The sequence below is a fragment of the Choloepus didactylus genome, chromosome 1, assembly GCF_015220235.1.
Source record: "Choloepus didactylus isolate mChoDid1 chromosome 1, mChoDid1.pri, whole genome shotgun sequence".
NCBI classification, from domain to species: Eukaryota; Metazoa; Chordata; class Mammalia; order Pilosa; family Megalonychidae; genus Choloepus; species Choloepus didactylus.
This window is the reverse complement of record NC_051307.1, coordinates 106610716-106623891: the sequence shown is the minus strand read 5'-3', so window position 1 is coordinate 106623891 and position 13176 is coordinate 106610716. Positions and strand designations below refer to the sequence as shown.

Sequence of the window (13176 nt, the reverse complement as noted above, 5' to 3'; positions counted from 1 at the left end):
ATAAGCCCTAGGAAGACAATTCCAAGAGTGGCCAGACATGGCTGAGGCTTGGAGTGAGGGGATCCAGGCTTCGTTTGAGGGCCCCTGGGCACATCTCATGGTGACACACACATCCCCTTCTCCTGAATCTCCAGCTGGACTCAGAGCTCCAGACCACTACTTCATCTTCTGACTCACTAGGAACAAAATTAAACTCTTCCCCATTTTGGGCTTGGAGAGTGGACTTCTGGCCTTGGAGGAGAAGGCAGAGAAGTAAACACAGAGGGATCTGCCGCCAGGGTGGAGCTCTAGGTCCCCAGAGCACCTGTTGCGGAGAGAGCTCTGCTTATACCAGGGAATCATCGCTGCAGAGGAAGCCTTTGCTTTCATGACTTGGCAAGAGGCTGCAGTGACACCTCACGCCCATAAGAGGGTGTTATGAGACCAGGTTCTCTGGGCAACCTCTAGTTTTGAAAGGAACAAGGTGAGGAGGTTTGGCTCACTGGCCCTACCTCCTTCTTGAGGACTTTTTGGGAACAGCATCCACTCCTTCGCGCATGTCCCTGTCCTGGGGATTGTCCTGGGCTGTGGAGGGTATGGGGAGAATTCCTACAGCTTTTCAGCTCAGACAAAGCTCTACCTGGAGAAAAGGTAAATGTGACACCCTCTCTCACCTGGAAAGCCACTCCTTCAGTCCTCATAGCAGAAATTAATGGTTTGAATTGTGATTTGCTTTTCCTTCACAAAAAAATCATGTGAGGCCAAGAATAGACAAGCTACAGCATAGCTCTTATTTTGGATTCAAATAGTCCCAACATGAACACTGTATCAAATTTAGACCTAGCACTTGGGGGAGGAGAGGGATGTTTTGAATTAGTTGTAAAAAGATCAAAAGGACAAATTTCCCACTCCCCCTTTATTCATGAGTCACAGCTGGAAAACCATTGTAGGGGACGAGTCCGGCTCTGGCATTAGCCTTTGTGTACAGAAGTTGGTTTTGGTGTTAGGAGACCAGAGTCTGAATCACAAACTCTGTAAAGTTGGAATACTTAACATTTTTGAGCCTTGTCCACACGTGAATAAAATAATATCTTGATTTTATATTGTTGTGAGGATTCATTCAATTGTTCATTCAAAAGATGTCTGATGTATAACTCTATAGCTTACATGGTGTATCTGTGTGGCTCACACGCCCTTTATCCAGCGTATGGACAGATGAGTAGAAAAATGGAGACAAAAACTATATGAAAAGTAGAGTGGGTTGGGGGCGTGGTGGGTGGGATGCTTTGGGTGTTTTTTTTACTTTTATTTTTTTGGAGTAATGAAAATGTTCCAAAATTGATTGTGGTGATGTACAACTATATGATGGTACTGTGAATAACTGATTGTACATACTTTGGATGACTGTATGGTATGCAAATATATCTCAATAAAATTGAATTTAAAAAAAGATGTCTGAGTACCTACCATGTGCAAAATGCTATTCAGGAGCTGGGGACACAGTGAATAAGACAGAAAAGGTCCCTGCCACCACAGAACTTACATTCTTCTGGGGAAGCAGGCCTTAGATAATTTCAGAGAAGTACCCCAAAAGAAACAAACAGGATGATGTGAGCAAGGGTAGCTGCAGAGATGAGGGTAGGATGCCTAGTTTAGCCAGAGTATTCTGGAAGGTTCTGGGAAGAGATGGCATTTGTGCTGAGACCCATGGAGGAGAAGCACCACCATGCAAAGCACTGGCTGTCTAAGCAGGGCTCTCAGGCATAGCTACAAAGGTCCAGGGCTAGAAAAACAGAGAGGAGGCCAGTGTGGTGAAGGTAATTAAGAGGACGAGTGTAGAGGCAGGCAGGAAGACATCATGCAGAGCCTTGTGAGCTGCAGCTTGGAGCCTGGATTTGATCCTAAGTACAGTGGATGCTCCTGAAAGATGCTATGTGGTAGCAGGTGAATGGAAGCACTGTATGGGCAGAATTAATGAGTGTTAAATGAGTACTTATTTATAATAAAATGTATGTCTCATCAGAGAACACTTTGTTTCCCATTCTCCCAAGCTTACATGGAGCCCTACAGCCTCAGATGGAAGGGGACTTTCAAACACGCTTATTTATAATGATCAGAAAAAGTAACCTGTTGCTGTCTTGAAGAAATGTTCTCTTAATGGGAAAGCAGGTTGTCGCCACCTGACATCTGCTCCAAGGCACGGTGGAGGGGAGGTCAGTGTGGAACCCTGACCTCACAGGCTCACTGTCCCAGTTTGACAGTCCCTAGCTATTTTATGAGGGGGGAAGGTACTTTATTTTTCAATATTTTCTAAGTGTTATGATCAGTGGAGAGGGGGAGAGGAGGCAGTGAGTGTGTGTGTGTGTGTGTGTGTGTGTCTATGTGTGTCACTGGTTCATTTCAAATACTCACTTTGAGAGATACTGGTTGTACTCTTCCTCTGTGTTTGACTATGCTGGGAAATGGGGTGGGAATACAGCAAACACACATGTAAAAATTAGAAATGGAGATATAAACTGATGAACCTGCTTTTCTTGGGAAAATAAACTGCAAGATCCATAGGATTCAAGCTGTTATGTATGAACATTTGAGGTATGATTTAGGCAATATTCTGAAACATGAAGAAATCAAGGGGTGGGAGAAGTGGGGGTGGGACGGGGTGGTGGAAAGAGTGAGGGTCAGGCACGGGAGTTATATTCAAATATTTAAAGAACTTTCCTGTGATGAGCGAGTGATCCCAAGTTGCAAAGATGGCAGGTGCTCCTCTTGGGAACCATGAACATAGGCCTGGGGAAGGGAGAGGACTTGGCCGGGAGGGTCAGTGTCATGGACAGAGCTTTCCAATGTTCTACCAGACCTCGTCAAAGTGCTTCCTTACATTACATCTGCTTATCAACCTCTGTGTGCCATCCTAGGACAACCTCAGGAGCTGGCAGGAACTTAAAATCAGTGTGTTAGTAAGAGGTAGAGCCAAGATTTGAATGCAGATCTCCGTGTGCAACTCTGCAGCCCAAGATCTTAATCACTATATCCAACACTGCCCTTACTTGGAACATTCTGAATTAACCGATTCAGGGTGTGGCCTGGAGCATGTGTAATGAAAAAGCTCTCTTAAGGATTCCAATATGCCCACTGTTGTGTTTATTTAAATATATGAATGGACAATTAAAGATCAGTGGACATAGAATCAGCAGCATGAAAGGGTGGACTGCTGGGCAATCCAAGCAAGTCACCCCCAGTGAATTGATTCAGGAAAGAATGCAAGGCTTTTTTAAAAACTCTGATTTGATTTCTTAGTGAGATTCAAGAGGATGGTACTTTTTAAAAAGTACCGATGTTTTTTTAAAACATGAGTAGACTGCTGTGAGAAAAGACCAGTTGAAGAACTGGAGTGATTATGGAAATTAAAATCATGATTACTGAAGTAAAAACTCAACAGAGGCAGTATAAATAGCAGAATGGGCATTGCTGACAAGCCCATCAATGCCTTAGAAGATTAGCCTATGCTTTTCTTTTGAAATGCAAACCAGAATGACAAAGAGAGGGAATTAGAGAGATTTGAAGAGCAGATTGAGAAGATCTACTAACATATTACGGGAATTCCAGAAGGAGAAAATGAAATGGATGGAGGGAAAGCAATACATTAAATTATAGAGGGAAAAGGTTTTTTTCTGTGCCACAGAAAAACTTTTGAATCTTCAAATCAAAGGGCTCAGATTCAGATTTCTGAATTCCAATGATAAAGACCAAATCTTACAGAAGAAAAAAAAGAAATCTACAAAAGAAAGAGAACCAAGCAGGTAGAACACTTATCTGAAACACTTCAGACAACCCAATAAACTTTCATTCATATCTGAGGGAAAAAGAAAGGCATTTTCAGATATAGAAGGGCTTAGAAATCACACTACTCATGTACTAATCCTGAAGAAAAATTTTTTGAGGAAGTACTCTAGCCAGACCAAAAAAATACAAATAAAGAACTGAAAAAATGGGAGAATATGGAACACAAAAAACAGTGGTGAGCAAAGAAACCACTAAAAGTTTAGTTAATTCCAAGTAACTATGGATGAAACTATGAATTTTCATTAAGAAAGAAAGCTGGATAATTTGGAACTAAAATTCCAGATTATTTCTAGAATATGATCAAAATCTGTCAGAAATAAAGAATTTGACAAAACTATGATCACATAAGAGAACAGTAGACTGTTGTCAAAATTTAATGAGTTAGATAAAAATAATTATATAGAAGATACAAGTCACTAATTAGAAGTCTGAATTTTATAGCTGTAAACAGCTTTCAACCCATCAGAAAAGGTGAATCTTTTCAAATGCCCATTATTTGCAATAAGTGATCATGCACGAGGATGGCCACAAAAATCAGAAAATTTCCAATCACATTCTCTGAGTACAAAAGAATATTGAAAATGATAGTAAGATGACAAAAAGGAAACACTTAACTACTTGGAAATTTTAAAAATAGAAAAATTCTTAGCAAATCTGATCAAAGTAAAAAAAGAGAAAACATAAATACTTGTTAGAAATTAAGGGAGAGAGAAGCACAAGTTTAAAGATTTAAAAAGCAAGTCTGCTTTGTTCAACTTTATACTAATGCATAAAAAAATAAATGAAATGGATACTTTTCTAGGAAAATATAAATCAACAAAATGGAGTAAAAAACTTACAAGAAATTGAAATGTTTATAAATGATCTTTCTCTAAACAGAAGTTGGTAGGCCCAGATGTCTTACTGATGGGCTCTATCAAATCTTTGAGGAACAGAGAATTCCTATATATTCTTTAATTTTTCAGAGCATAGAAAAAGTTGGCCATTTTTCCAATCTGTTCTTTGAGAGTAAAATAACCCTGCTGTTAAAACTGTCAAAGATAGTATAAAACTACAATAATTACAGTGTAGACAAAGAGTTGAATGGAACAAAACAAGGTCCAGAAATATGACTAAGTGGGAATTTATTGTATGACAAAGCTGGCATTTCAAATTGAGGGATGAAATGGTAGATTACTCAATAAATTGACTTTGGGAAAACTGGTTATCCATTTGGGAAAAAAATTAAAAAGTTAGATCTCTATCTTGAAGTATAGGTGCAGATAAATTCCCTATGCATTGCAAATGTAAATATAAATAACAACCCCCAAAACCAACAACTAACAATTACTTTAAGAAAACATGACAGAATATTGTTACAGTCTTGGATAGAGGAAGCCTTTTTCTTTAGCATGACATCAAAGGCCAGAAACCATCAAGGAAAGCACCACTGATTTTGACTATCTTAATTCTTATAATTTCTGCATGAATTCTGTTGGAGAGAAATCTGCAAAAATTTAAAATGCATATACCTTGAGATGCAATAATTCCAGTCTTAGAGAATTTATTTTCAGATATATTCACATACAATGCAAAATCTTATATATAAAGATATTCATTTTGACATTGCTTTAATAGGGAAAACCTAGAAATAACCCAAATGCCCCCAAATAATGCATTGATTAGAAAAATTATGGCAATTTCATACTTTGGAATAGTTTGCAGGCATTAAAAAAAAAAAAAAAAAAACTAGGCTTAGTTATGGAAAAATGTCCATAATAAATTTTTAAAATGGAGTTGTAATTCACTGTGTATGGCATGATTCCAACTATTTGTATTTTGAAAGTATGAGTGTATAGACACAAAAAATTAGGAAAAATGTGTAAACATAACAGTGCTATACTTCTGGGGAACAGGTGTTGGATGAAATTTGGATAAGAGAAGAGAGAACTGAAGGGATATTTTTACTTTTTACCTTCATACAGTTTGTTTATGGTAATTTTTTTATTATTATTATGGCAAAAGATCCCACAGCTAAAGCAAAGAGTAAGGACAAGTTGTTGGAAAATATTCACAACATGACAAGTGGTGAACAGCCTTACATATAATTAGCTGTTACAAATCATTAAGAAAAATATGGGGATGGGGGGAATGAGGGAATAGCACCTAAGATTTACAGAGCAGTTATCATGTGCAGGTTTTAACTTATTTAATAATCCTCAGAACTCTCTGAGGGAGGAACACATTACCCTCATCTTACAGATGGGGATATCAAGACCCAAAGACACTTATTTTTTTTCGCTCCAAAGTATTAAAAATAGTAAGTGTTGGTGTAGAGATGTAAATGCACAGTCTGGCTCCAGAATGTAAGTTATACAACCTCTCAAGAGACTGATAGGCAAAAAATATAGAAAGACAATTCATTAAAGAGATTAAAAATTGGCCAAAGAACCCAAATGTGTATTTTCAAAATATCACACTGCAAGGACTAACTACATTGGTAGTGAGGGAACAGGAGAAAAATGTCCCTGTCACACACTCTTAGTGGGAGGGATAAGTGGTAAATCCTTTATGTATATAATTATATATTAAGTATCAACTTTAAAAATATATACATTCTTTGACTCTGCAATTCTATTTCCAGGAATTTATTCTGAGGAAAAAATTGGAGAAGACAGCCAAGGTGTATGTACAAGGATTTCCACAGTAGAGTTATTTATAAAAGTGAAAATTTGAAAATATGGAATTTTAATGTCTAGTAATAAATAATTGGTTTTAAAACTGTGAATCATATAGATAGGGGTGATGCAACTATTTTTAAAAGTTGTAAAGCTATATATATGCATATGGAAAAAATCCATGTAGTTAAATGAAAAAAGCAAGATTCTGAATGCTATCTATGCTATGATCCTATTTTTGTTTAAAAAATATATACAAATAAATAGAAATTGTGGTTATCTCTGGACTAAAAAAGACCTTCTACTTTCTACATTTCTGTAATATTTGCTTCTTAAATATCATGCATATATTACTTTTATAATCAGAAAAATAAAAATTACAAGTTTTCATACATACACCGAGGCATTAAAAATTCCAGAGTTTAGAGACCAGCTCTGTCGTGTAGCCAGCTGGAAGGAAGGTGACATAGACTCCTCCTGAGCTTTAGATATAGCAAAAGCACTAGAGTTTTGTGACATATAAAAGCATCCAAGAAATACCCTAGTTCCTTGAAATCTGATTGCCTGTGTGACAGGAAAGCAGTAGCATGTGATCTGCATTTAAAGGACCCAGGCCCCAGCCTTCTGGGAGACCTGGGCCCCCCAGGGAGGCCCACAGCCTGCAGCGCAGAGTGCCGGGGGGCTCGGGGGCTCTGTCTGAGGTCCTGCAAAGGAGTGAGGCGCCTGGGGAGCCGGCTGGTCTCGGAGCCGGGGCAACTGTGTGTGCTCTGGTTTTATTTAAAACCTATTTTATAAAGAACAGGAATCACATATTTATGTAAAACAGTTATTCTACTATGTTAGTAAAAACTTCTGGTGTAAAAAATGTTTTCCAAATGACAAATTCTATTTTCAAGTTTAGAAAATATTCTTTTATCAGCTGACAACTCTTGTTTTGGATCAGTGATCGGCAACCTTTCTATAAAGGCCAAATTGTAAATATTTTAGGCTTTGGGGGGTCAGATGGTCTCCATTGCATCTATTCAACTCTGCCATTGTGGCAGGCAAGCAGAAAGAGACATGTAAACAAATGGATATGACTGTGTTTCAATAAAACTTTCTTTACAAAATTAGGTGGGGCTGGATTTGGCCCTTCGGCTGCAGTTTGCTGACCCCTGTTTAGATGTCTCATTTTAGAAGTACTCTATTTTATGGTGCCCCATTCTTCCCCACACCACTTAGTGTGACCTAGGAGAGAGGGTGGCCTAGCTTTTGAGGTTATCTTTCCTGGGGCCAACACGTAACTTCTCTTCCAAGAAATGACAGCTCGGTGCCATTTACTGTACCGTGCTGGGTCATTCTCAAATCCAACCGCAAAGGTGCAGGGATATGCACCCCTCGGACCTGTTTTTGCTCCTTGGAGAAGCCACATGACTCTAATCGCTGCCTCGATCCCTCCTCCCATCTCTCCAGCTCCCTCTACCACACAGACACAGGCTCACTGTGTGCTCTGTCCTTTAGTTAAAGGGAAAATGGATATAACTCTAAAGAAATGGTATGGAGAGACTTAGAAATGACTTGGAAGATCTGTATATAAACAAAATTGGAGAATGTATATATGCTTGTGACTAAAGTGTGGCTGCCAGTTAATATCTGTATTTTGTAGGCACAGTGGCTCTGCCCCATCTCCTACAGACAACCCAGACAGCTACTGAGAAGTCACACAACGCAATGACCACCTCTTAAAAGAAAGGAGTGGATAATGTAACGTTCACACAACTGATTCTTCCCATTTAAACAGTATAAACATGGGGGAAAGAAAGTTTGCTAAAAATATAAGCAACATGTGTAGAGAAGAATTAGGAATGTAAAAAAGCTGTCAAGCATCCCAGCTTCCAATCTGGTACTGTATCAATCCTGAATAAAGCTTGTGAATGGCAGCAACAACTAGAAAAGTCATAAAAATTCCATTTACTCTTTTGTTGTTAATTATGATTCAGACAACAAATACTTACTGAGAACCTACTAAATGCCAGGCATTGTGTATATGTTCAGACATAAATACTATGTAGTATTTTCTTTTAAAACTGCTTATTAATAAAATATAAAACATTTGAATTGTAGGCATAAGTAGGAATTGTCTATATCCCAAGAATCATCCAGGTTGCCTAATATTTTAATAAATGACCAACACTCATGTAGGCAAGGGTTCTTATTTGAGCTAACAAATCCTCTTTTAGAATAAATTTGTTTCTGGTTAATGAATTTGCGAGTAACTTTCTCCCTCTCCTAGAAATGATGTGTACTATGAGTGAGGACCCTTAATTCAGAAGATGGTTTAATCATATTAATCTGCCCATTAGGAAGCAGTCCTATGTAACACTGGCTCCATCCTATAGTCAGTCAGAAGCACGGCTTCTACGTGAAAGCCTTTGCTCTGATTCAATACAGCAGGGCAAGCTGCTGCCTGCAGGTGCCCTGAGCATGAGACCTCTGAATGCTGAGCTACTTACAGCGAAGGGGTGGTAGGGGGGAGCGGGGGGAGCTCCGCGGGGCCCTGCTGGTGGAGGCAGCACAGACAGTCCTGTTGAAAAGATGCCGAGTGCGCTGAGGTTCAACCCGGGGATCAGATTGGCTTGTTGCTGGGAACAGAAATGGAGAAAAAAGATGAGGGGAGGAGACCAGAGAGGCTCAGTTTGCCTGGGTCAACCTCCATCTCTTGTCTGGATGGCACCAGCATCTCCTAATCAGTTCTGCCCTGGCCCCGTGGACTCTTCCCCACCCTGCAGCCAGGGTGGGCTCTCCATCCTCAACCTGACTGGCATTCCTGCAAAGCTTCTTGGCCACCCTTGGGAGGGTCTGCACGTGTTAACATGGCAAATGAGGCTCTTCTGGGGCATGCAGGCCACCTCACCAACCTCTCTCCTACTAATCCCTCATCCCTTTGCTACCCACTCCTGATGCCCCCAAATCCTGTGCTTTCTCTCACCTCGGGGTCCCTGTGCACACTGTCTCCCCTGCAAAGAATGTGCTTCTCTACCTCCTCACCCTATGAGTTTTGCTTACGTGTCACCTCATCCTGAAAGCCTCCTCTCACCCCCAAAGGTCTCAGCTTGAGTACCCTTTCCATGCTCTCCTAACATCCTTACATGGTGTATGAATTGCCTGTTTAGTTAATCTCTTCCCTGTGGGCAGAGACTGTGTCTTTGTTAGTGCTGTGTTCTCAGTGCCTGGTACCTAGTAAGTACTCAGTAAATATTTGTTGAATGAATATGTTTAAAACAAATTGGATTAATAGTTTTCTCTAACTCCATCCAGGGAAGGATCAGACCCTTCATTAGGATATCACATTTGCAAATCCCATTATCCAGGTTCTGGATAATTTACCACTTTGGCTCTTTCACCATTGAGTTGCCAGCTTCGTGATCATCTCACTTGTTTATTTATTTCACATTTAAACATGGGGCACTCACACAGGCTGGGGTGAGGGTTAACTGCACAGATGTTATGACCAGAGGGATGCAGTCACCCAGCCCGACCTGTGTCCACCGTGCCCCCACCTCTGACCCCTGAACACCAAGCAGTTTTCTAACATCTTCTGTTTTCTTACCTGTGACTCAACCAGTAACTTGCATTCTTTTAGAACATTTGGAATAGCACAGCTACAATCTTTTACCTTCACCCCAGGTGATATGTACACTCTATCAGACCTTTGGTGCAGATGTGAATGAAGCTCAGGTCAAGATATGTGTGGCATCCAGGCTCTTTTGTAGCTTCTCCTGGTGTTCACAGAGATGTTTATCGTAAGGTGACAAGAGCCCACAAAAAGAAAATAAGATCATTGATGATAGCTCCACAGATGGGGGAGAGGGTGACCCTGTCTCCTCCTCTACTCTCTTCCCTGTGTCCCATGATTACGTGTGATGTGGGTTGATGAGGTGGAGGAAGCGGTGAGGGGGGTTAGACCTGAGTAAAAGAGTCTAACACTTTTAGGGAGCTGCAGTGAAGGAACTAGGGCTTAGCCTACATAGCTTTCTCTCAAAATTTATTCCTCTATGAAATGTTATGAGGTCTTACATTTGCTTCAAAGTCATCCAAGACAGGTGGGGAAGTGGGAAAGGGTTTAGATGAAAGAAGAGAGGCCATGAGTTGGTAATTGTTGAAAAATTGTTGAAACTGGATTATGAGTATATGAGGGCTTGTTATACTATCCTTTCCATTTTTGTATATATTAGAAAGTTATTATAATAAAAAAAAGAAAAAATTTCCTCCTTTTGCTAATGAACAAATATTTTTAAGATTTTCAAATGCCAGGATGGTGTATTCCATTATGAAGTGGGGACCAGGGAGCAAATCCACATCAGTTTGCTAGAAAGGTTGACAAAGATCAGTGGTTGACAACATCTACCAGGCAATCTAAAAGCATACATCAGCAAGCAAGAGATGAAAATCATAAGTTAACTAAAAAAAAATGTATTTTAAAATTTAAAAAGTAACAGGACAATTTTGTAGAATAATAACCACAATATCACAGGAAGTTGCAAAGTGAAAAAAAAATCCCACTTTCCTCACACACTCCCTTTTTAACTTTTGTTCCTAGCCTTCTAATCATCTTGAACCGTATTACTTTATGTAATTGTAACCCTAGTTACATATACTTTTATATATTACTTTTCTTAATTAACATTCTATTATAAGCATTTCCTCATTTTTCAGTCTTCAGTTACTTTTAATGACTCCATAATATTTTGTCCAGAGTGTTTATCATAATTTACTAATTGGTTTCCCGACCGTCTTGATGCCTTTGCCCCAAGAAGTCAGGAATAATTTGGCGCACCTATTCTAAGGCGCTTACTCACTAGCTGAACGACAATCATCCAAAGAGATGCAGAGATCCTTCCCGAAATTGCGTTTGGAAGCCGCTGGAGAAGCAAGCGTCAGGTACTTACGTTAACAGCCAGCATATCGCTTTCGAAGGCCTCCCGCAGCTTCTTCATGATCTCTGTCTCGGCGTTGGCGCAGGCCTCCACTGTGCCTTTCACAGTAATGGTTCTTTCAGGGTTGTAGATGCTCAAATCCTGCAAGCTGGCCAATGGGGAAAAGAAAGAAACTGTAAAATGCCAGTGTGATCTCAAACAAGTCTTGGTGAAGAAGTCTGGATTCCTGCAGAACCGTGGGGCAGACTGCCTGCCACCTTATCGCAAATCTTCTAGTTACTTAGATAATATCCACAGTGGAAAACTAAGCACTTATGCATTTGTTCTTGACAGTGTTGGAAAGAATTACATTACTTGTGATTATACTATTCCCATGTTAGGGAAAAACAGATTAATAAATTGGTCATATCAAAATGCTGAAATTCTCCATTATTGGGCACAACTAATTTGAATGGGGGACTTACGATGAAATTGTTATCTTGGTCCCTGTCTCATGTTCAATTTTCTTCAAGTTTCTGCCTTCTTTTCCAATGAGTCTTCCAACCAAGCCATTGTGGGCCAAGATTTTCAGAGGAATCTCTTCGGCTCTAAAAGAGACAAACAACAATTTAACACTTAAGGTAGACACGGTGGTTGCTGCCCAACTTCTTTCTTGCTAATGGAAGCCATTGTGTTCAGCTACCAAGTGGCCAGCTCCCAAGCCCCAGTGTGTGAATTCTGAGTAATATAATACAACACGAATCATGGTAATTCTACTCCCCTGCCAGTGACTGGTTGAAAGGGGCTCCATAAGGCAGATCTGATAAGGAAGACATGAAGAAAGAGTCAGTCAGGTGACTTCAGGAAGGTTTTCATTGTTTGTTTGTTTCTTTTTTTAAGCACAAGGAAGAGATTTCCCCTTTCTTAACTTTTGAATATTTTTGTGTGGGGACACACAATATCTGAAATTGCTACTACCATCTTGTCATTATCAGGGGAGCATTGGACATTCTGAGGATGGTAAAACAGACTGATAGAAAAATCCTGGGTTTTTGCCATGATTCAACTGACTTTGATGTCACTCTACTTAGGATGTTTTGCTACATGACATAATCATTGCCTAAGTCATTTGTGTTTTCTTCAGACCCAAAGCATCTAATAGATGCATTACTGCTGCCTCAAAATAAACATGATGTTTGAAGACATTCCACTAGACTCTAACTACCAGATGGGTAAGATTTTATATCTGCTTTGTTCACTGTTGAGTTCCTAGCACATGCCTGGCATGTAGTAGGTGCTCAATAAATACTTGGTAAATGATAATCTGCTTATAACACAGAATCAATTCATTTAGTAAAAACTATATTTGCCATTCAAATTGGTATAGCACTCCTTACACTGTGGAATCCTAAGAAGTAGTTCATAAAAGAAAAGGAGGGGGAGAGAGAGGTAGAAGAGAGGAAGAAGAGTCAAGTAATTACTTCGAAACTAGTTTCTACTCCTTAAGAAAAGGTAACCCATTTTAAAAGAGTGCAAATGTTTAGAAGCATAGAGGTGAAAACCTTTTCTGGAATGGTGAATAATATTTCTGATGATAATGTAGCTTCTATACCTGCACTGTCTGATACAGTATCCATTAGCTACGTGTGGCTATTTTTAAATTAATTAAACCAAAATAAAATAATTTGGTTCCTCAATTTCAATTTCACTTGCTATATTTCAACTGCTCAATAGCAACATGCAGCTAGTGGCCATTGTATGGAACAGCACGGTCCTAGAACCGTTCCATCACCATAGGAAGT

The 13176-nt window shown here is 39.5% G+C and overlaps 1 protein-coding gene across 4 annotated transcripts in view; it reads right to left on the bottom strand.

Moving 5' to 3' along the window:
- Positions 1 to 13176, bottom strand: part of IGF2BP2 (insulin like growth factor 2 mRNA binding protein 2) — a 236907-nt gene that overhangs the window by 16247 nt on the left and 207484 nt on the right. For 2 of the 4 annotated variants that reach the window (XM_037838915.1, XM_037838923.1), the window contains exons 8-10: positions 11860 to 11982; positions 11408 to 11543; positions 8972 to 9100 (exon numbers count right to left, since the gene is read on the bottom strand). In XM_037838915.1, the coding sequence (XP_037694843.1) occupies positions 8972 to 9100; positions 11408 to 11543; positions 11860 to 11982 (388 nt within the window). The remainder of the gene's footprint in view (positions 1 to 8971; positions 9101 to 11407; positions 11544 to 11859; positions 11983 to 13176) is intronic. The other 2 variants (XM_037838927.1, XM_037838934.1) reach the window with 1 other exon arrangement.